At 68.8% G+C, this 22,686-nt stretch overlaps 1 protein-coding gene across 4 annotated transcripts in view; it reads left to right on the top strand.

Annotated features, from left to right (window-relative positions):
* The window catches only part of WNT7B (Wnt family member 7B), a 47,114-nt gene that overhangs the window by 4,646 nt on the left and 19,782 nt on the right, over positions 1-22,686 (top strand). For 2 of the 4 annotated variants that reach the window (XM_079774585.1, XM_079774587.1), the window contains exon 2: positions 18,202-18,428. In XM_079774585.1, the coding sequence (XP_079630711.1) occupies positions 18,202-18,428 (227 nt within the window). Of the gene's footprint in view, positions 1-7,802; positions 8,418-18,201; positions 18,429-22,686 lie in introns of those variants that run through there. The other 2 variants (XM_079774586.1, XM_079774584.1) reach the window with 2 other exon arrangements.

Below are 22,686 nucleotides of genomic sequence, written 5' to 3' on the forward strand. Positions count from 1 at the left end.
GACGGGGCGGGGAGGGGAGCTTTGCCAGGGAGACGCTGTGGCTTCGGGTTAGAGGAAAGGTGGCTTCCCAGAGGCCCGATTCACCCCCAAGGCCAGGCTGCAGGCACCGGAGGGCTCTGGGGCGGGGCGGGGATGCCCTGCGCCCGAGCCGAGTCCTGGACCAGCGCTGTCCCCCTCCCCATAGACACCCACGCGGCCCACACTGTGGTGCCACCTTGGAGAGAGTCCCACGCACGCCCCCGCGCCCCCGCGGAACACGGGCGCACACGTGCACGCCGCTCCCCACCAGGCAGAGAGCATCCAAGTTGCCCTGCGAGTCTGCGGCTTCTCGCGCCTTCCGCCGCGCGGGGCCTGGCCCATCCCTGCCCACTCCTCACCTGGGGGTGAGGGGGAGCAGAGTGAGCGTGTGCGGCTCCCACCGAGGTGTGCCCCGGTGCGCCCGGCGTCCCGGCCCGGGCAGCTGCGCGGAGCGTGGGCGCGCGTGTGCATCGGGCGGGCGGGCCAGCGATCGCCCGGCTCCGGCTCCGGCTCCGGGCAGCTCCAGGCAGGGCCCGGCCCGGCCCCGGGAGCCGAGGGGCACGTTGGCGCAGCGGTGGCTTCGCTGGGTTCCTAATGGGACGCATATGCTCTGGCCTCCGATGTAAAAAGAAGTTTGATTTATGGAACCGCCGTTTGGGGGAATTTCAGCTGGATGCTACTGATTAAACCTCAGAGCCGGCGCTGCCTCCCGCCCCTGCCTCCCTCCCCTCCCCCTCCCCCTCCTTTACACGCGGGCCACGTCCGGGGTCGCCTACCGCGGCCTTCCCGCTCCCGCGCCGCCCCTCCCCCCACGCGGCCGCAGTTCTAATAAATGGCCGCGCCCCCACCCCCTTTTAATAGCGATGCAGCCAATTCCTCCTCCAGCTCCTAGGAAATTACTATCCTACCAGTTTTCCTTCTATAAATAGTCGCGCATCTTGAAACAAAAGTTCGCAACCACAGCCAGATGCTGCGAGGCCGCGGTCTGCCGGGCTGTGGGACATAATTACAAGGTCCGGGCGCGGAGAGCGCTCCAGGCCCGGCGAGCAGCCGCTGCGGAGGCATCGCCCGGGGCGGGGGGAGCGGGCGCCCCGGGCAGGGCGCGGGGCGGGCGGGGACCGGGGACCGCCGGAGCGGTGGGGACTCGGGCTCGGGAAGAGGGTCCTGCTGCTGGCCGGCTCCCAGGAAATGCACCAGCCCAGCGGGCCGTGGGTCCCCGCCTCCGGGTCTCAGAGGTCGGGGGTGGCGGTCAGCAGCCCCCCCTCCCCAGAACCCGGCACCTCAGTCTTAAATCGAGAGAACCCGCAGCTGCGCTGCCTGAGAACGCGCTTGGGAGCCAGCTGGCTGGGGCTGGGCGGCGGGGAGGTGTGCAGGGTGGGGACCTGACTCCTGGGGTGGTGTGCAGTGAGGTCTGAGAGAAGGAGGGGGGCAAGGGGCTCGGAGCCGGTGGGGGCGGGGCCAGGCCGCCGCTGAGGGCTGTGGGACAGGTGGCGGCCAGTGTACCTCCGGAGACCCCAGGCTTTCCCTGGGGTTGATTTGGCCCCCAAATCCGGGCCTGCCGTGGCCACCATCTGCGCCCACACGGCTCTCTCCACGGTGCGCGCTGCCGGCTTGGTTGGCCGACTTCTCCTACAGCAGCAGCTTTCCCAAGAGTCCCGGCCGGCCGGCACTGGGGTCTGGAGTGGGCACTGCCCCTGCCCTGCCTTCAGCAGCCGGCCCGGCCGCCGCCCGCCCAGCCGGAGCTGCCGTCCCAGTCCCGGGGAGAAAGTGCTGAGCCTGCCTTCCTGGGCAGAGAGCTCAGATGTTCCCAGGAGGGGGCGGGGCTGGAGCATCTCTGGGGCATCCCTGCCCCGTTTGGGTGGGCACGGCCTGGTGTGTGCGATGGTGCCATGGTGGGAGCAGGGCAGTGCGGGTGGTGAGACCAGGCTGAGCTGATGCCCGCGGGCAGGTGAGCCTCCAGCGCCAGCGTCCTCGGAGGACTGGGGTCAAGGGACCGTTAGGAAGCTGGGCCCGCGGGATCTGAGGATGCCCAGGGCAGGAGGGGCCTCGGGCAGAGTCTCTTTCTCCTCCAGAGAACTTTCCAGAAGGCCTCCCGTTGCTGGGGTCGCACAGGGGCGGACAGCTGATCCTGCCCTTCATCTGGCTGCTCTCCCAGCTCCCTGTCCTGGGCTGTGGTCGGTGCGCAGTGAATCCCAGATGCATGCCTGGGCCCTGCGCTGATTGGGTCCGACGGGTGTGCTGGCCTGGAAGGGCCCCCCCCCGCCCCCATGCCTGGTGCTGAGCTGGGCCCCACGAGCTTGTGTGAGGCGGCTCTGGCCAACCACGCCCTCCTCTCCGCGGGCAGAGCAGCAGCTCCCAGCTCCCAGGGCTGGCGGGTCAGCGAGGGCCAGGGGAGGGCAGGTGGGGGGCCGCAGGCCAAGAGGATGCTGCGGTGCCAGGTCAGCGGGTACGGGGGCCTGGCGGAGGCCTGGTGCCAGGACCGAGCTGACGTTCTGTGCGGGGCAGGTCCTTCCGGCCCTGGCCACCCTCTCCCAGATGTGGGGTTGGCTGAGCGATCCCCCCAGGTCTTCCGGTAGCAGCCTCGTGGTGACCGCCTGCTCTGGGGAGCGGAGTGAGTCATGGGTGACAGGGCGGTTACTCACCGACCACCTGGCTGTGGGGGGTGGGGGCACTCACCGCTGCCCAGCCCGGGCTGGCCTCTTCCTGGCTCCGCCGCCGTGGCTTGGTGGTGGTGCCCACCGCAGCCCAGAAGCCCCGTGGGCATGACCCGGGGCGGGGGGTGAATCAGGTTCCCTCCGTGGCATCACGGCCCGTGTGGGGGCAGAACGGGGCCGCCGCGGAGGCGCGGACAGGTCGCCCTGGGAGGAGCAGCTCCCGGCCGGCCGTTGGCTGGTCTGTCGGGAGGGACCAGGAGGAGCCGTGCTGTGTGGCCTTGGCCAGGCCCACGGGCCTCTCTGGGCCTCAGTCTCCTTGTCCGCCGCTAGGGAGGGAGAACACACTCAGGTCGGCCCACGTGCCCGAGGCTCTGAGCGCGTGAGCAGCTGGAGAGGGTGGGTGTGCACGCAGGGGTCAGAGCCAGCGAACTGACAACATCCTACACCCCAGGGACCCCCGCTCAGGTGGACACATCAGAGAGAACCCCAGGGACCCCCGCTCAGGTGGACACATCAGAGAGAACCCCAACAAGTCACTACCATGTGAGACTCATCAAGCGCTAGTTAGGGGGCACGCAGTGTGTTCTGGAGAGGACTCCCTTTGACCTCTGTGTGGGGAGGGCGCACGGGCGTGGGAGGGCTCCTCGAGGCTTCCTGGGGCCCCAGGAGGTGGCCCCTTTTCTAGTCAGGTTTCCCGTGAGTCCTGACGAGGCCAAGGGGCCAGGTGGCAACCCAGATCCTATCCCCATTCCTCCGTGTCCTGCCTGGGTGTCCTGGAGCCTCGGCTGTGTCCTCCATGCAGAGGGGACCACGGGGACTCACACCTCCTGGAATGGGTGTGAGGATCCAGCCAGCCAGTGCAGGGCTGTGCTCAGCGGCATCCCGCGTATACAGTAAGCGCTCAGGAGGCAGGCTCATTCCCAGCTCTTAGGAGTGTGTTTGTTCAGAGGAGAGTGATGAGCTCCCGGAGGGCTTCCTGGAGGAGGTGACACCAAGACTGGGTTTGGGAGGATGGGTAGGAGCTGCCCAGACTAAGCAGGACCACGAGAGAGACCCTTAGAAGGAACAACAACACGTATTGTCTCGCGGGCGCCTCGCAGCACCTTGCCGAGGGCGTCAGACTGCCTGCCGGAGTCCAGAGAGGCCTTCTCCCGAGGTCACCCAGAGCCCGGGGAGCAGCCTCTGAGGAAATGTCCCCTATGGGGTCCAGCAGGGAGAGGAGCCCGGGGTTTGGGGCCTCAGGGGAAGCCTGGCAGCCGGTGGAGGTGCCGGAGGAGGCGTCACCGGTCACTGTGGAGGGAGGTGCTGTGTGGGGCCCTGTGGGCACTTGTTTCTGCCTTGAGCTCCCCTGGGGCACGGGGACATAGGCCCCCTCCCCCCCCACCCCGTCCCAGAGCCTCATGCAGCCTGGGGGGAGCCCAGAGCCCCAGCTGGGGATCGGGGCCGATGCTCTGAGTAGAGGGTGTGGCAGCGAAGGGGAGGGGAGGAGATGGAGGTCTTGGCCGTGGGACCCAGACCTTCTGTCAGCTCAGGATGGTGGCGGGGGGGGGGGGGGGGGCGCAGAGCGAGCCCCCTGGGTGCAGCCTGTGGCCCGTCCCCTCAGCTCTCCACCTCTCTCCCCGGGGGAGTTGGGGGGGCTTCGGCGGGCTCCCGAGGCCTCCATTCTTCATGGCCCTGGGTCCAGCTTGGATAGGGCTCACCCCCACTCCCCCAGCAAGGGGACAGGCTGGGCGCCCGCCCTTGTCAGATGAAACCCCGGCACAGGGCTCCCTCCGCCCGATGAAAGGGTCATTGTGTGGTGCCGGCCGCCCGCTGGCCAAGGACAAAACCACCGTTTGTCCTCCTTCCCTGGCGCGGGCTGGGGCCTCCCCTTGGGCTGGCCGGCGGGGTGGGGGTGGGCGCAGGTGCGCTCCCTCTTCCCTTTCTCCCTCTTCCCTGTCTCCATCACAGAACTGCTCCCCTGCGTAGGCCCCTCCCAGTCCTGCCCCGACCCAGGGCGTCCTCACCCTGAGTGGGGAGCCTGAGGCTCCAGCCAGCCCGCTGCTGGAACAGAGGTGGTGAGCTCTCTGGCCCCGGAGGCAGGCAAGCGGGTGCAGGAGGGATGCAGGATGCTGCGGAGGGGCCGTGCCTGGAAGACAGCCCTTCCTCACTGGGCCCTCTGCGCCGGGAGCCACGCGCTGTGCTGGGCCCACTCCACAGATAAGGCTGCTGAGCCCCGGGGCGGCCCCGTAGCCTCAGCGGCAGAGCCCAGCACAGCAGGTGGCCTCTGAGGCCTCGGGGTGCCGGGAGGGCCCTGTCTGGGACCGAGCGGGGCAGACACCGGCACTGGGCCGTGACCTGAGCCTGCCCGCCGCCCTCCCAGCAAGCAGCTCCCGGGCATCCGCTGGTCTGGAAGAGCCTTAGCCTTCCCTGGCTCCCGTCCCCATCGCCCCCGGGGGCCCCTCACTTTCTGATCCGCCCCCCACAATGCACTGCTGGCCCTGCTGGTCCTGCTCCCCACCCGCTCTGCCTCCAGGCCAGAGGGCTCCTGGCACTGCAGGCCCTGCTCCCCTCACTTTCTGATCCGCCCCCCACAATGCACTGCTGGCCCTGCTGGTCCTGCTCCCCACCCGCTCTGCCTCCAGGTCAGAGGGCTCCTGGCACTGCAGGCCCTGCTCCCCTCACTTTCTGATCCGCCCCCCACAATGCACTGCTGGCCCTGCAGGCCCTGCTCCCGGGAGGGAAGGACCTGGAAGGGCGGAGGCTCGGCTCGCCTCCCGGAGCAGACGCTGAACCGCCGGGCGGCGAGGTCGGAACTGAGACCGGGGCCCATGCTGTCCCGATGGTAAAACATTAAGGACCCCTCTGCGTGGGGTTCCTCCAGAGCGACTACCTGCCCCCGCCCCGGGCCCGACTGGGCACCGGCTTTGCAGTCCACTGCGGGCGGCTCGGCCCCGGAACGGCCACGCGGCAGCCCGCGCCCGTGTGAACGCCGTGGCAGAGCGCGCAGGTGGGACTGGGCCGCGCCGCCTTCCTCCCCACGGCAGGCCCCCTAACCCTAACCCCGCTGCGTGAGGGCGGACCAGGGAGGCCCTCGCCTGGAAGGTGACCTCTGACCTGGTCCTAAAGAATGTGCTGGCCGCCGGCGTGGCTCAGGGGTTGAGCATCCACCTAGGAACCAGGAGGTCACGGTTTGATTCCGGTCAGGGCACAGGCCCGGGTTGTGGGCTCCATCCCCAGGGTGGGGCGTGCAGGAGACCGCGGATCCAAGATTCTCTCTCATCACTGATGTTTCTCTCCTTCTCCCTTCCTCTCTGACATCAATAAAAAATATATTTAAAAAAAACCAGAAAGTGCTGGAGAGAAGGATGGCATTCCTGGCAGAGGGCTGGGTGACTGGGCTGGGTAGCAGCCAGTTAGAGTGGGGTGGGCGGTGGGCGGTGAGGGCGGGTGGTGGGGGCAGGTGCCCTGGGCCTGGGGGCTGAGGGAGGGAAGGCTTTAAGCAGGGCTGGGTGGACAGCTTTATCCTGGGGACGGGGAGGGGCTGCTCCTGGGCTGGGCTCAGAGGGAGGGGGGCTTCAGGGAGGGGCCATTCCCCCAAGCAGGAGCCGGCCCTGCCCTCTGGACCTGGGGCTGGGCTGAGGGCTGTGAGATGCCGGGGCACCAGGCCTCTCTCCGACCTGCCCACCTGCCGACATGCCAGCGCTCTCGCAGCCTCACTCCAGCCCTGAGGCGTGCGGGGCTGGACACCGGGGCCTCACTCCTTATTTCCTCCCCGGCAGCCCCTGTGCCAGGCAGGGTGTGAGGTGTGGTGGCTGCTGGGAAGTCCTCCGCATTGTCTAGCTTCTGCCCCAGGACAGGGCCTTGCAGGGGGCTCCCTGCCCCCAGGGTGCGGCCCCCACGGGGTGGTTCCCGGCCTCTCCCAGGGAGGTGCTGAGAGCCAGGGTTTGCAGCCAAGGCTGAGTGCGAGCCCAGAGCGACCCCGGCGCGCCCTCCCCGCCTGCCGTCCAGGGTGGAGATTCCTGCAGGGGGAGGGGCGGGAGGGCCGCCAGGGCTGGAAGAATGAATGCTGAGGAAGCAGGAAGCCGGGAGGGCCCAGGGCTGTCCTGCCCTTGGCTGTGAGGCCGAACCCCTGCCAGGTGGTTGCGTGGCCTTGGACCAGATACTGCGCCTCTCCTCCAATGGAGCGGGGTGGGGGGGGGGGAGGCGGATGGCTGAGGGGGGGGTGTCCAGGTGCTGCCTCATTAAGCGCTCACCACGCGGTTCAGGTGGTCACACCCGGTGCCCAGGGTGGAGCAGGCTGCTCCTGGGGTAGTGAGCGCCCTGCCCCGCGAGGCAGCCAAGATGAAATGGTCGGCTGGGGAGGCCCCGGGGCCCAGAGGTTCTCAGAAGGAAGAGCCCAGGGCCGTGGCTGCTTGGAAAGTGAGCCAGGTGGGAGGGGCTGAGCCAGGAGGTTCTGGGGGGCGGGATGGGGGGCTCCCAGCTTTGATGAGAGCAGAGTGCAGGGCCATAGAGCTGAGGGGGGATTGGGGGGCCCGGGCCTGTGGTGGGCGGGCTGGGCTCATCCTCTGCTCTGAGCGCTGTGTGGCCCCTGCAGGCCCGCCGTCATCTGTCCTGAGGTGACTGATCACTCTGTTGCCTGCGGGGCCTGCCCCCAACCCACCTCCGACCACGGCCTGGGCGGCCCGAGAGGTGCCTGTGGGCCAGGGTCTGGCCAATGTCTGCCCTCCTGTCCTGCCCTCATGTCGTCCAGAGTGAGTCTGTCCTGAGGTTGCAGGTTGGCCATCCTGGTCACCCAGGCCTGCAAGGCGCCCCGCGTCCCCCAGGTCCGGGCGCCAGGGCCAGGGCTGGGGTCACTCCTGCTCAGGCTTAGCTCCCGTGCAGCCTCCGGTGCGGCGGCCACAGTGTCCCTTCTGTGCCCCGGGGACGAGGAGAAAGGCGGGGATAGGCCTGGGGAAGGTCTGGGGCCCAGCCCCGGGTCAGGCAGAGCGGCCAGGCCTGCGGGCAGGTGCTGCTGACGCCCGGCCCCCAGCCGCATCCGGGCTGGGAGGGGAGGGGGCAGGAGAGAGAAGCAGGCGGGCTTTCCGGAGGAGGCCCGAAGCCGGGCCTGGAGCTGTGCCTGCTGCGGGAGGGGCGGGGACCGCCGCAGGGGGAGTGGTAGGCCCACGTGGCCTGAACCCAGGCATTCACGATGGGCCCTGGATGCCCAGCAGAGGTCCGGAAGTTTCTGAGGTCAGGGTCAACGTCCGGGGGTCACAGGGATGGGTGAGGTTCTGATTCCACAGGTTTAGCACGGGGGGCGGTGGGGGGGCTGCTCATGGAGCGGAGGACCCCCTGGCTGTCCTCGCCCACCTCCCACCTCAGCCCCGCCCTCGCCCCCTGCTCGCTGCCTGCTTTTGCCCAGCCTGCCTGGTTCTCTCCAGGGCGGAGCCGCAGGGTGCCAGGCCAGGCATGCCAGCTCTGAGGGGAGGGCGGGCTGGCGGCTGCCCGCCGGGCGCGGGAGGGAGCGGGCGGACGCTCCGCTCTCTTCGCCGGGAACACTGCGGGCAGCCGGCAGGCTGAGCTGAGCGAGCAGCGGCCTGGAAAGGCTGTGGCGCGGGCGTGGCCACCGGGGAGCCTGTGGCAGGGACTGCTCTCCCCTCGGACAGATGGGCAAACCGAGGCCCGTGCGAGTCAGCGGCAGAGCAGAACGAACGCAGGATCCTAGGCCAGACTGCAGAATACGGCTCGGTACCTGGATTGTCGCCTCAGCCGCCCACTATGCAGGTGGGAAACCGAGGCCCAGGTGGGGCCGGCAGGGGCAGAGGGGGGCCGCCTGGCCCAGCGGCACCTCTTCCTGCCTCCAGGCCTCTCTGTGCCTCCTCCAGGGACACCCTCGTCCCTGCCCAGCACCCCGATGCCCGTTGCTGGGTTGCCCTACGCCTCAGTTTCCTCATCTGGAGGCGGGCTGGGGAGGCCTCTTCTGAAGAGCCGCAGAGCCGAGGGGGAAGGAGGTGAGAGGGGGGTGGGGGAGAGGAGGTGAGACAGGGGGAGAGGAGGTGAGATGGGGGGAGAGGAGGTGAGACAGGGGGAGAGGAGGTGAGACCTGTAGGGATGCCACTCAGCACGGTAGGCCTTCTGGCCGGTTCCTCCCCCAAAAGTGAGGCCTGGGCCTGGGCAGGTGAGGGGACAGGCCGATGGCTGGGGGCGGGGGGTGGGGGGGCGGGCTGCGGCCAGGCCTGCCGTCCATACTCACGTCCCCCAGCCCCTGCAGGGCCCAGGCCAGTGAAGGGAGACGCCATTTGCCCGAAGAGGGCTGATGGGTCCCTGTTCTCAGATGAGAAAACTGAGACTTGTCAGGGAACAGCCTCGTGTGGCCTTCCAGCCTCTGGGGTGTCCCCGCGCCCCGCCCCACAGAGCTGGGCCTTGAGACCCTGCGGGGAGGGCGGCGAGGAGCGCACGCGGAGGTCCAGACACAGGACAAGCGTGAGCGCCCCGGGCCCTCGCACCAGCCGTGGGGCTCCGACCCCTTCTGTTCCCTTCTCTCCCGCTCATTCCGCAGAGGAGGCTGCGGGGGACCCCCCCCCCCCCGCCATAGTGCCTTCTCTGGCTTTGACTCTGTGACGGGGGCTGGGGGTCTGCTGCACCACCCAGACCTGGGAGACATGCTCTCCCCACGTGGCCGGCGGGACCCGAGGCCCTGGCGGCCCCCCGCGGCTGGAAGCGCTGTCAGCCCTGCACCTGCGGGCGCGGCAGGAAGTGGCCGCGGGGCTGCGGGGCGGGGGGGGGCTCAGGTATTGCGAGCACTTCCTGGACGAGTGGACCGCTCGCCTCCCTGGCTGATGGCAGATAATTAGAACATTCCTCAAATATTTCGCCCGAGGATGCCCAGAAGGAAGGATTGCACGGCCCCGGGCAGAGCGGGGGCTGGAGGAGCGGGGGCAGCGGGCAGTGGCCGGCGCCAGGGGGGGGGGGCCGGAAGGAGGCTGGGGCTGGGGCCCAACTTGGCCAGCGTGCCCCCCTCTCTCCAGCAGCTGGGGCTGGGGTGCGGCTCACGTCCGAGGCCAGCTCAGAGCCCAGCTGGGTGCTGGGCCATGGGGGGATCCCTGACCGGGGGACCCCACGGCAGGTGGGTGGACAGCCCTGCCCCAAGGGGTGTGCGGAGAAGCGCGAGGGGGTCCGAGGAGGGTCCCCGGGGGAGAGTGGGGTCTGGGAGGACGTCAGCCATCGTCAGCCTGGGAGCCCTGCGGATCCGCCACGGGCGCTGTGGGCAGGAGGGAGCGATAAGGCGTGTGCTGCGGCCGCCTGGCTGCCGCCCATGGCCCCGGGCCGCTGTCCTGCGGGGTGGGGAGGGCGGGCTGGGCGTGGGCGGTGCGGCCCCAGAGGGCGGGGGGCTGGTGGGCTGCCCCTGGGGATGGGGAGGAGGGACGGGGCAGGTGCCCAGGGCCCCCTCCCAGTCCGGGGGAAGGGCCTGGGTTATTGAGGCCCAGAGGGTGCCTCAAGGTTGGGCTCCAGGAAGAATGGGAACCTCCGACCCCTCGGGGTGCTGCCTGGCCCTGGCCTCAGGACCTCGCCCCTCCTGTGGTTGGTTCAGGGCAGGGGGCCCTGGGGGCCACAGGAGCTGGGGCTCAGTCCAGAGAGAGGGCAGAGGGCGCGGGCAGGAGGCCGCCCGCGTCAGCTCTGTCCCTGGCTGTCTGCGGTGGAGGTGCCGGCTCTGCGGCCTCTGGCGACACAGCGGCCCGCCTGGGGCGGGGACTTAAGGCTCTGCAGAGGGATCCCATAGCTCCGGGCTGGACGGCTCCCGTCACAGGTCCCGGCTGGCAGGGGCGCCTCCTCCCTCCGGTTTTTATACAGAATGGCACAGCTTGTCCCCCCCCCCCCCCCCCCCCCGGCAATGCGGGGACCGGTGCTCAGCGGTCAGTGCCACCGAGGGCACCTGGGGCGGCGTTCCCCGTGACCCGGGCACCTGCTCACCTCCCGCCGCTGCAAGCGGGGCCCTCGCGGGAAGTGGGGATAAAAGCGGCTTTTTACTGACCGCAGTGAAGGGGGGGCGGCCGGGGCCGCCGCAGCCACCTGCCCGCCCAGCCCGACCCCCTGAGGTGGCCTCGCTGGCCGTCCTGCTCCCCGAGTGACCCAGGAGCGACCCCGGTGGCTCCCCCAGCAGATGGGGCTGAGGTGTCACCTCGTTCTGCTCCTGGGCCCGTCTGTCCGCCATTCATTCCGTTTTTCCAGGAGGACCCGGGCCCCGCACCGCACACCGTGGGGTGAGACAGGGCCCCCGCCCTCGGCCGGCCCTTTGAGGAGGCGTCCACTACTCAGCCCCGGGCCCGAGGGACCCCTTCAGGAGCCCCCGGAAGGGCCCCCATGCAGCTGGGCCCCGAGGCACCAGCGGGGGACATGGCTCTCCAGATGGACCCATGACCGCCCCCCCCCCCCGACTATCTTCGAGGTCAGGAGTGGTCCCAGCCCCCGCCCGCCGCGCCCTTTCTCAGCTACTTGGCCGGTGCTGGGCCTCTCGGGACCTCCGGTTCCTATTGTGAGGGGCTCATGATGACTCTTGTTGTTGTTGTTATTATTATTGTTTGTTGTTATTGTCAGTCCTCACCTGAGGATATTTCTTCCATTGACTTTTAGAGAGAGTGAGTGGGAGGGAGGGAGGGATGGAGAGAGAGAAACATCCGTGTGAAAGAGACATCGACTGGTTGCTTCCCGCTGGGTTGGGGAACAAGCCTGCACCCCAGCTACGTGCCCTTGACCCTCGACCCTCCAGTGCCTGGGCTGACGCTCTACCCACTGAGCCACACCGGCCAGGGCTGCTCGCTCTCCTCTTAGCCCAGACTCCAGCGCTCAGTAGCTGCTCACTCTGCCTCGAGCTGCTGAGTGCTGAGCAGCACAAGGGATTCAGGTTAGACTCCCGGCTGCTGGGACAGGCGTGGAGGGTGGTTACCTCCGAATAAGGTTGGGGTACCCCCTGCAGAGATGGGGCACAGAATGGCTCTATCCTGGAGGCAGCTGAGACACTGGCTCCCCGACCTGACCCCTCTCTGGGCCTCAGGGTCCCTGACAGCGACGTGGCACGGATGTTCTCGCCAAGGATGGGGGAGCGGGGGCTGCCCGAGGAGCCCCCAGCTGGGCCTTGGCAGGGGTGGCCTTCGCCAGAGCCCAGAGCTGTTTCCTCCCAGCCGCTGCCAGGGCCTCGGGGAAGGGGACGCCAGCAGGTGGGCAGCTCGGCCACGGGCCCTGAGGGCGGGGCCTGTCACCCCCCCGGTGAAGGGCCCCCACCCCAGGCTCTGCTGTCCGTCCCCCTCCCGGCCCCGAGCCACTGAGCGCGGCCTGTCCCTTCACTCAGGGTTCACAGAGCCGAGAGCCTGGGGGGGTGGGCGGCCACCTCTGTGGATGTCCAGGAGGGGTGAGGGGGGCGGGCAGGCAGCGCCAGCAGACCCGGCAGGGGAGGCCTCTGAATCCGGGGTGTCTTAGAGCCTGGGTTCAGGTTGCACTCCTGCAGGGGAACCCCAAGGCCAGGCACACACAGACGAGGCGCGTGGCGATGGTTTTTAGCATTCATGTCGTCTTTCAAACGCGTGTCTTTGTGAGAAGCCCTGGCGCTTCATCCGCGCCTCGTTCACCGGCCTGTCCTGCGGGTTGCAGCCTGGACCTTCTGGTTGAGGTGCAGCCACGTGAGGGGGCGCAGAGGTCGCGGGAGGACAGTGGCGCGTGCTCCCTCTGTGGGCACCTGTGTGACCATGACCAGCGGGGACGGAGAACGTTCCGGAACTCAGCAGGCTCCGGCCCCTCCCAGGGGTGCCTCCCGCCCACGGGGACCCAGTCTGACTGCTGTCTCGAGGGGAGCTGGGCCCGCTCTACAGCCTGTCCCGTCTGGCTTCTTCGGCTCAGCGTGTCTGGGAGGGTCTCCCGCGTGGATGTGTCCCCACGGTGTGAACGTGTCACAGTGTATCTGTCCTTCTCCGGGGTGACCCCGCAGGGCGGCTCCCGGCTTGTGCTGGACACGCATGCGTGGCTGTGGTGACATAGAGCTCAGCTCCGTGGGGTGTGGACTCCATCCAGAGCGAGATGCGGGTCAGGAGCTGGTCCCGCGTGGACCCGCCTGGTGGGCGCAGTGTGACGTGGGCCTCGCTGGCTCCAGAGCTGCCGGGGGAAGGGTCAGTCCCCCTGATGGACGCTCCCCGGTCCCCACCATGGCTCAAGGAATGACCGTCAGCAACGGGCCCCCCGGCTCAGGCCCGAGGGCGAATGTGGGCCCCACTGGTGACCTCTGGCCATAGGCCAGCCAAGTGCTGGGTCCTTCGAATCGTGTCCTCCAGCAGCAATGTGAGGCAGCAGGCCCACGTTGACTCCATTTCACAGACGTGGAAACTGAGGCACAGAGGCTAAGAAACTTGCCTGAGGCCTCACAGCTCAGAAGAGGCAGAGCCAGGTCTCCGGCCACGCTGGCCGCCCCGCGCTCATGCTCCTCACGCTGCCCCGCTGCCAGGCGGGGAGGCGGGGCCTGCTAATGCCATGGCGGCCATTCTGCACCTGCCTGTCACCTGGCGTGGCCCCCCTCCCCCACTGGACCCGCCTCAGCCCCTGGGACGCTCTGGCGGATCTTCCTTCCTTCCTGTTGTCCCCTCCTGGCACGAAGCCCTGCTCGAAGCCCTGCCAGGCCCTCTGCTGGCCTCCCGACCTCTGGCCTGAGACTGGCGTCCTGCCCCCAGGCCCCGAACCCCTTCTCCGACTGGCCCTGGCCAGGGGCGAGGGACGTTTCCTGACGCTCAGCTGTGTCCCCTCCCGTGTCCCGAGCCCCTGAGCAGTGCAGCGGGTGAGCCCAGAGCAGAATTTTCCATGGAAGCATCAGCGACTGAGACGGGAGCCCCTGCCTGGCCTCCCCAGGTGCCCGGCCTCTCCCGGCACCTGAGCGGGCAGCTGCAGGCGGGAGGTGCCCAGAGGTTCCCCCCACTTTGGGGCGAGAGCCAGTCCCCTTGCGGGCGGCGTGACGAGCGCGCCATAGCAGGCCTCACCCCGAGGCCAGTTACCCCAGGATGCGCCTGCGTCCGCCCGCCTCCTCCCGGGAACCAGTTATCTGGTTGTGAAATTATTTTTATCCCCGTCCCACGCCAATGGTTCCCTAAGGACAGCCAAGCCGGGGCCTTATCAGCCGTCCCTCCCTTCCAGGCGGAAGGAAGAGTGTGGGCAAGTCCTGGGTGTGGCAGGGCCAGGCCTGCCTGCGAGGGCAGTGGCCAGCCCGCGGGCACGCGGGGCTGTGGGGAGAGGGGGATGGGGCGGCCGGCAGCGGCTCCGGCCTCAAACGCCAGCAACGACAGTGTCCACGGCCCTGGACGAACTCAGGAGTGACCAGAGGACTCCAGCCGGGCGGGGAGGAGGTCAGCTGTCCTGGGATGGAAAGGGGGCGTGGCTTCCCCTCCTGGCCGACCTCTCGTGTTTGTAAGGCACCTACTACGCGCAGTGCTTGGTGCCACAGCGCTGCGGCCACCTGCCTTCTGGCAGCGGAGGCGGCTCTCGGCCCGGCTGTGTGGCCTCGGCGGGTCCCCTGGCCTCTCTCAGCTCCAGGCCGCACCCCGTGACGTGGGGATGGGGAATGGCAGGGCTCCCCCGGCCAGGAGAGGCCCGAGGCTCAGAGCAGGGGAATCTAAGGTTGTTGGGGACGAAACCCCAAGTCTTAGGAAGACTGTTTGAAGTTATTTCTGAGGTACCAATCAGGTCTGATTATTCATGCTCCTGTGACTCTTGAGCGGTGCCTGTATATGTGTGTATATATACACCAGTATATATACATATTTGAATGTATTTTTATTGCTTTCAGAGAGGAAGGGAGAGGGAGAGAGAGAGAATCATCAACGATGAGAGAAAATCATCGATCGGCTGCCTCCTGCACGCCCCACACTGGGGATCGAGCCCACAACCCGGGCCTGTGCCCTGACCGGGAATCGAACTGTGACCTCCTGGTTCACAGGTGGATGCTCAACCACGGAGCCACGCCGGCCGGGTGCGGTGCCTATATTTCACCCGTAATCTAGCACTGGCTGGGGGGTGACTGGGGGCTCCCATCCCTCCTCCATCATCCCCCCACATTCCGGGGAGGCATACCGTGGGTACAAGTGGGGCGCCACATGGGCAAGCCCCCTCTAGTCTCCTCCCCCCGGTCCCACTGCGGCCGGGTGTGGAAATCCGTGTACAGATGGATTTTTAAAATTGTGGTTACAGACGCGTTACATACAACTGGCCTCTTTCGCAGTTTGAAAGCGAACAGCCCAGTGGCACCCGGCGTGTCTCCGTGTTGTGCAGCCATGTCTCTGTCTTGTTCCAGAACGTCTCTCATGACACCAGGTGGGAGCCACACCCCTGGCACCCACGGGTCCTCCTCTGTGCCTGTGGGTTTACCTCGCCGGGCGTCTCACGCAGACGGAACCTACAGAACGTGGCCTTCCGTGCCCAGCTCCTTTCACGGAGCGTAACGTTTCCGTGGCGCGTCCACATGGCGTGTGCTGGCACCCCTTCCTTTTCGTGGCTGAGTAGCACCCCATTCCATGGCACGGCAGACCACATTCTGTTTGTGTTTTTTATCCTCACCCGAGGATATGTTTCCATTGATTTGAGGGAGAGTGGGAGAGAGAGGGAGAGACAGAGAGAAACATTGGTGTGAGAGAGACACATTGATTGGTTGCCTCCTGCACGCGTCCTGACCAGGGCCTGGGCCAGGGCGGAGCCTGCAACCGAGGGACGTGCCCTTGACTGGAATCGAACCCGGATCCTTCGGTCTGCAGGCCGGTGCTCTGTCCACTGAGCCACACCGGCCAGGGCCACATTCTATTTATTCATTCATCTGATGACGGACATGGGGGCTGGTCCCGCCTCTGGGCTGTTGTGAATCGCCGCTGTGAACGTGTGTGCGCAGGGTTTCGTTGGAACACCCGCCCTCCGCTCTGTGGCTGCGCCCCGAGGCGTGGCGTCGAGGGCCTGGGTCTCACCGTCTCACGCTCCCACCAGCGGTGCGCGAGGGTCCCGGGGTCGCCACACCGCGCCAGCACCGGTGTTCCGTCGTGTTGAGCAAGGCCACGCCGCCGGGCTCGGACGTGCGTTTTCCCAGTGGGCGCCGTGCTCACCGCCGCACCTGCTGGCAGGCCGCCGCGGCCTCTGTGGAGACCTCCTGCCCGGCCTCCGCCTGTTTGCAAACCGGACGGTGCGTTGGTTGCTGCGGCGTGGCAGTGCCTTCAGCCGGAATCTTTGAGCATTCACTCGCTCACCCACGTTCCACAAACCCTCGTGGGCAGCGACGCAGGGCAGCCGAGGCCCCGGATGCAGCTCGGACTGGACCCGCCCTCACGGTGGGGAAGCTGGGGTGAGACGCGCCCCCTGTGCCGGGCCGGAGGGGGTGCACCCCGGGGGCCTTGCACGTGGGCCTGGAAGGAAGGAGCCTCTGGCACCGAGAAAGGCAGCGAGCGCGGCACCGGCCGAGGGCCAGCGCCAGCGTCGGGTGGGCCCCCGGGGCCAGGTCCCAGGAGACCCCATCCCAGGCAGCGGAGCCTGGCGCTGTGGCTGGGCTGTGCGCCCGGAGTGCGTGGTTGTTGTGGGCGTTGGCGGCAGCAGGCGGGTGGGCTGCCTGGAGGCGGAAGACCAGGGCTGCCATGATCCGTTTCATCCCCCAGCACCCACCCGAGCCCCACTGGAACCTCCCCAGGCAGACCGGCTGCCCCCGTGCCTGCCCCCGGGGGTTCTCCGCGCTGGGTCCGCAGCCTGGCGTGCTGGGGGCGGCGGGAGCGGGCGGCGGGCTGCGTCTGGGTCCAAGGCGGCTCTGACCTGTGGCCCGGAGGCCGGTGCCCGCAGGGTTCCCATCCATCTCAGTTCCCAGGGTCGGTTTTCGGAGGATCTACAATTACTCCGGGCAAATTCCCCGGATTCCAGCCGCCTCCCAGCCTGGCCGCCCAGAGGCGCTTCCTCCACGCCAGCCTCCCGCTCTGCCCATTGTGCCCGGGGAGACCGGGGGGGGGGGGGGGGTCTGGGACAGATTAGCGGGGGGCCGGCCGGGCGGTGGGGATTGGGTGTCCGTCTGGCTCCGGGTCCCAGCACGTGCTGTGGGCTCGGGCCGCACGGGGACTTTCCCAGGCGGCTGTGGTGCCGGCCGCCCTGGAGGGACACCGGCCGTCTCCCAGGAAAGGGCCACAGGCCGTGGCACAGGACAGGGCCGTGGGCATCTGCGTCGGGGGCCCCGGGCTCCCCCACTCCACCCTCGGCCTCACTAAGCGGCCGTCTGAAACCAGCTGTCGCCTCTTTGGAAACCACGCCCCTCCCCCCAGCGGGCTGCCCTTTGGACAACAGCTGGTGGTTCCCCAAACGCTAAACAAACTCCCAGATGACCCGGCAATGCCACTCCTGGCGTGAGCCCCAAAGAACGGGGAACGGACTCACACCGACGCCCGGGCCCTCGCGTCCGCGGCAGCCCTGTCCCAGCGGCGGAAGGCGGGGACGCCCATGTGCGAAACGGAGGGACAGAGGGGGTCTCTCCACACGGTGGGATGTTCCTGCACCTTAAAAAGGACCGAAACACGGACACCTGCTCCCACGTCACGACCCCTGAGAACATAGCGCTCCGAGAGAGGAGCCATTCTCAGGCCACACGTCGTGTGAGTCTGTCCCTCTGAGGCCTCCGCTCGGGCGGAGCCGAGGGAACGGGGCGCGTCGGGGGCTGGAGGAGGGCGGGGGTGCCGGCTCAGGGCTGGGTGGCCACGTCTGGGAGCTCCTAGAGGTGGTGGTTGCACAACGCTGTGAATGTGCTCAGCGTTAAAAGGTGTAACTTCATGTGCTGGGACTTTCACTTCATCCAGCAAACAGTCACGCAGACAACAACCTCACAGGTGCCCTCCCGCCCCGGCCCCGCTCCCGGAGGATGCCGGGAGCACGTGCCAGGGCGCCCTCAGGGGCTGCTCTGAGTTCTGAGCACAAGCTGCCCCGCCCAGCACACAGTAGGTGCTCAGTTCGCGTCGGCGCCTGTTTCCTTCTCTGAGGGCACCCGCCACCCAGAAACGAGGAAGTCATGGCAGCAGCTGTCCCCCACCTGTGCCGCCCTCCCCCCTTCTCCCGCCTGAGCCTGGGTGGTGAGGTGGTGACCGGGAACAGGTGTGTTATACCCCCATTTCCTGGGCCTGAAAACTGAGGCTCAGAGAGGCAGAGTGCCTGACCAAGGTCACGCACGGGCTGCGGCTGGAGCCAGGAGGCGGCGGGCTTGGCTCCCAGCCGGGGCTCCCTCAGCAGCCTGCCTGGCCCAGGCACCCCGGGGACCAGGCCGGGAGTTGGGGCGTGCTGCTGGGGCAGCTGCGTGCAGACCCGAGGGGATGGGTGCAGGCCCACGTGTCCGAGCAGCTGGTCCCGGGGCACGGCGAGCCCCGGGGCTCCCTGTCCGTGGCCTCTGGATTCCTGGGGCTTGGATTTTACGTCCTGCCACGTCCTGGTCCCTGCCATGGGGAGGCTGAGAGGGCAGGGGTGCGTGTCAGTGGACGTGGCCCCTGGGGGCGGCCCTGCCGCCAGCTCACCTCGCCCTGTCCTCTCCCGCCCGCAGAGCGCTGTCGTCCGTCGTGGCCCTCGGAGCCAACATCATCTGCAACAAGATCCCCGGTTTGGCCCCGCGGCAGCGCGCCATCTGCCAGAGCCGGCCCGATGCCATCATTGTGATCGGGGAGGGGGCGCAGATGGGCATCAACGAGTGCCAGTACCAGTTCCGCTTTGGGCGCTGGAACTGCTCCGCCCTCGGGGAGAAGACGGTCTTCGGGCAGGAGCTCCGAGTAGGTAAGGGCGCCTCCAGGCTCACGGGACACGGCACCCCGGCTTCGGGTGCCCGGCCAGGCCACCTGCCCCCACTGTCGGCCAGGCCAGGCCCGCCCCCGACCATGTCTCTGCCACAGCACCTCCTTTCTCCATGCCTGGCCTGGGGGGGACCGGGACCCCAGGGAGACCCAGACCGGCCTGCCCCCAGGGACCCTGCCACGGCTGGGACGAGGGAGGCGTTGCGGGAGCCAGCCCGTGGGAGTGGACGAGGGTCCTTGCGCCGGGCTGGGGGCTGGGGGACGCCATCCTGGCATGGACACGAGCCGGGCAGGCTGGTGGTGGGCAGTGTGGGGCAGTGGTTGGAGGCGCGCCCTGCTGCTGGGCGGCTGTGCGTGCCCAGGACCTCCCTCTCCCCCTCCCCCCCCACCCCTGGTCTGCAGGGCTGTTTCCGGAGCTGGGGTGACCGGGGTGGGTCCCACGTGGGGCTGCGGGGCTTGGTGGGAACGGGGCCCAGCCCTCAGGAGCTGTGGGGTGAATGTTGCCACGGCCCCGAGAGGGAAACGCGGTCACCCATGATCACACGTGCGTGGGGTGCCGTCCGAGGGCGGGAGGCAGGGTGGGTGGCTGTGCAGGTGGAGTCAGGACTTCGGGGGGGGTGGGGGAGGGGTGCTCCTCCAGTTCCCTGGGCAGGGGCAGCTCAGGAGGGGGGGCGGCATGATCTCTGCTGGCGGTGCCGCTGCACGGTTCTCGCCGGGTCTCCATGTCCTCCCAGCCCCGGGAGGCTCCATCGCGCCCATTTTACAGGCAAGGAGACTGAGGCCCAGGAGGGGCGGAGAGGGAGAAGTGTGATTCCAGCGTCTGACCCGGGTTAGAATCCAGCCGCCTGACCTGCCCCTCAGGGCTGCTCAGGGCGTCCGTTTCCTCCTTTGTAAAGTGCGCTCCGAGCGAGCAGGCCCTCTGCTGGGTGGGCCCCGGGGCCGCTCCGGGCCTGCGCACAGCCGGTGCCCCAGAAACCGCTGCTGCTGAGGGAGGTGGGGACCGTCACACAGCATCCCCCCCGCCATCGTGGGGGTCAGAGGGGGGAAGGGACCTTGGGGTGCAGCGCCAGGCATGCAGGGCACCTTTCTCTCTCGGACGCCAGCCTGAGGGCACAGGTGGGCCCGGGAATGTGTGGGCACAGCATGTCTTTCCGGTCCCAGAGAGCCAAGCGCCACAGCTGCTGGGCCCCGGGCCAGGCCAGAGCTCTGCGGGGCGTGGAGCGGGCACGGGCTGGGGCGGCGCAGGGAAGGGCCCCCCGGGGGCCCCTTTGCGGTGAGCAGCCTGTGGGTGGCACCTGGCACAGCCGGGAAGGGGGCCCCGCCCCTCCCTGGGGCCCCACCACCCAAGTGCAGCTCCTCCCTCCAGGTGCCAGCTTGGGAGGGGGGGCTGCCCGCCCATCCAGCGCAGCCCAGGTGCCCACTGCCTGCCTGGCCCCGGCCCCGGCCCCGAGGCTCCGGGCTGGGAGGCAGCTGCGAGCTCCCCCACGGCCCAGCCGAGGACGCCGGGCCCCGGCAGCGTGAGGTCGCCGCGGCTGCAGGGTTTGCCTCGCGGAGCTGGGTTCGGATCCAGCCTCCTCTCTGGAAAACCTCGGTGCCTCGCTGGGCAGACGGGCGGTGGGCGTGGTCCCGGGGCCTGGCCGAGGGCTGGGGTCACCAGCTGGGGTGAGAGAGCCGTGGCCCCGCTGAGCCTGTCCTTGGGGCCGGGCCCAGGCGGGGGGTTCACATTCGGTGCCTCAGTCAACGCGGACGCCTGTGGCCGCCTGAGCCTGAGTGGCGTTGGCCCGCACCGGTGGCCGTCCCCAGCCAGGCACTGTGTGAGGACGCGGCTCTCAGCTCCCCTGTCCTTCCTGGAGTCCAGGGGTCCCGCTGCCTCCAGGGGGGCTGCTCGGTGTCCTCATGCCCTGAGCTCCCGCAGTGTCGCGTCTCGGGCTCTGCTTCTGGGGACCCCCCTAAGAGCCCCCCTGCGATGAGCCTCCAGAGGCAAACCTTTAGGCCGAGCTGCCCCCCCCCCCCCCATGCCTCACCTCCTCTTGCTCCCACCGCTCGAGGCCAGGCCGTGTGACTCTGTGTGGTTGAGTGACCCCTCTTCCTTGGCTGGGCCCCCTCGCCGGCGTCCTCTGTGTCTCCGCTCCCTCTGGGCCCCGCTCCAGTCTGCGCTCCCCGGGGCCACCCCATGGCCGCGCCCTGTGGACGGCGCAGCAAGCTGACCACGGGACCTGTGGCTCGGCACGCTCAGCATCCTGCCGCGTGCGTCCCCACGCCCCGCCTCCCCCCACCCTGCCCCCCTGGCCAGCCCACCCAGTCGTCTCAGCGGTCACCTGGTTACCCCTCTGTCCACCTCTGCCGCTGCCCCCTGGCCCTCCCCGGGCAGCTGTCAGGATGTCCCCCTGCCTCCCCCAGCCCAGCCATGTGACTCCCTCCCTCCACAACCTGCAGTGGCTCCCTACTGCCCGGCACACAGCGGCGCCTCAGCTTGGTGTCTGAGTAGCCCTGCCTGTGTCGCTCATGCTCCCTCCTCTCTCCCAGCATACCGGCCCCTTCCCTCCTCCCGGGCCACCCTTCCCTCCGCTCTGCTGAATCCCCCAGGGGCCTCCGCCTTTCCATGCCCACAGCCAGGCCGTAGTCACATCCATCCTCATGCCCATCCGCCTGCCCTCAGCCCCAGGTCAGCCCAGCACCTGCCCCGAGCCCGCCCTGCACTCTGCCCGGGCTGGGGCTCTCCCCGCCAGGCCAGGCCTCCGCTGGCCCCTCCCCAGAGGGCCTGGCGCTGGAGCTGGGCTGCGCTCTGCAGGCAGCGGGCTGGGCGCTGGGACGGCCTGAGCAAGCGCCTCGCTCCTCCGGGGCCCAGGCTGGGCGTCACGAGCAGGGAGTGGGGCCGAGGAGCCAGGCCAGTCCTTGTCAGAGGCATGCGGGCGCTCTGGGCACGAGATGGGAGCCAGGCCATGAGCTGGCAGGCAGCCGGGGGCACTGTGGGAGCAGCCACTCAAGCGGCGACAATTAATGCTTGGCCCCGAGAGGGGGACGGCCTGGGTGGGGGGGCGGCCCCCTCGGGCCTTGCCCGTGACCTTGGGCCATGCCTGCACCTTGAGAACTGAAGGACCCCTGAGAGGGGCACGCCAGTCCCTGTGCCGAGGTCCAGCCCCTTTTCCGGCACCTGCGCCTCCGGGGGGGCGGGGGGTGGGGGGGCTCACTGCTCCCTAGGAGCTCAGCTCCCGGTGGGGCCTGCGCTGGCTTCGCCTGGGCTCCCGGCTGCCCGTGGCTCTGGCCCTTCGCGGAGTGAGGCCCCCCTCGCCCCCTCCAGCTGCTGCACACGGTCCCTCCTGACCTGTCTCTTCTGAAAATGAGCGTGTGTGTGCATGTGTGCATGTGTGCGTGTGTGCGTGCGCGTGTGTGCGTGCGCGTGTGTGCGTGTGTATGTGTGCATGGGTGTGTGTGCATATGTGCGTGCATGTGCGTGTATGTGTGTGTATGCGTGCGCACTGGGGTGAATGTGTCCCCAGCTCAGCTGTCTTCATGAAGTGGGGGAGGGAAGAATGGACAAGAACTGGGGGTGAAGCTTGCATTCCAGGGCCCCCGAGCAGGGCAGGACGTTGCTAACGGGCCGCGTGTTCCATTCAGGACTGTGGCCAGGGCTTCCTGGACAGGGCGGCCAGTTAGGGGAGACCCGAGGGCGGATCAGAGTGACGCAGAGGGGCCTGGGGGAGCACAGGGAAGGGGGCTCCAGGTGGAGGTGCCAGAGAGCCGCCGGTATTACCCAGGAACCACGGGAGCAGGAGGGGGAGCGGGAGGGTGCGGAGACCCGAGGCCGGAGGAGGGGGCAGGGCAGGAGCGCTGAGGCAGGTGTGAGCGCTGCAGGCCTGGCAGGCGTGGGAGGACTGCCCCGCCCCGCCCCCCCCCCCCGGAGCCCTGGGGACCCACCTGTGCGGGCTCCGAGCCCACCCCAGCGGCCATGGGACACCGCGTCCCGCCTGTCATGTGGCACTCAGACATGACCAGGCATAGGGGCCACCCTAATCCCGGCTCACGTGGCCGCCCCGGCCGCTGTCTCCGTCCCGTTGGCTCCGTGGCGGAGACTGGCGTTGGGAGCCAGCCCTGAGCCCCGCAGCCACACTCTGTATGGGCGCAGCAAAGCCCCTCAAGGCCGGCGCGGCCATCACAGGAGACCTAGACCCTCCGGGTACCGCGCTGCCCACCTGAGGCACGAGTTCCTGGACGGTCCGAGGTCGCAGAGGGACTCCGAG

The sequence above is a fragment of the Cnephaeus nilssonii genome, assembly GCF_951640355.1.
Source record: "Cnephaeus nilssonii genome assembly, chromosome: 6".
Taxonomy (NCBI): Eukaryota; Metazoa; Chordata; class Mammalia; order Chiroptera; family Vespertilionidae; genus Cnephaeus; species Cnephaeus nilssonii.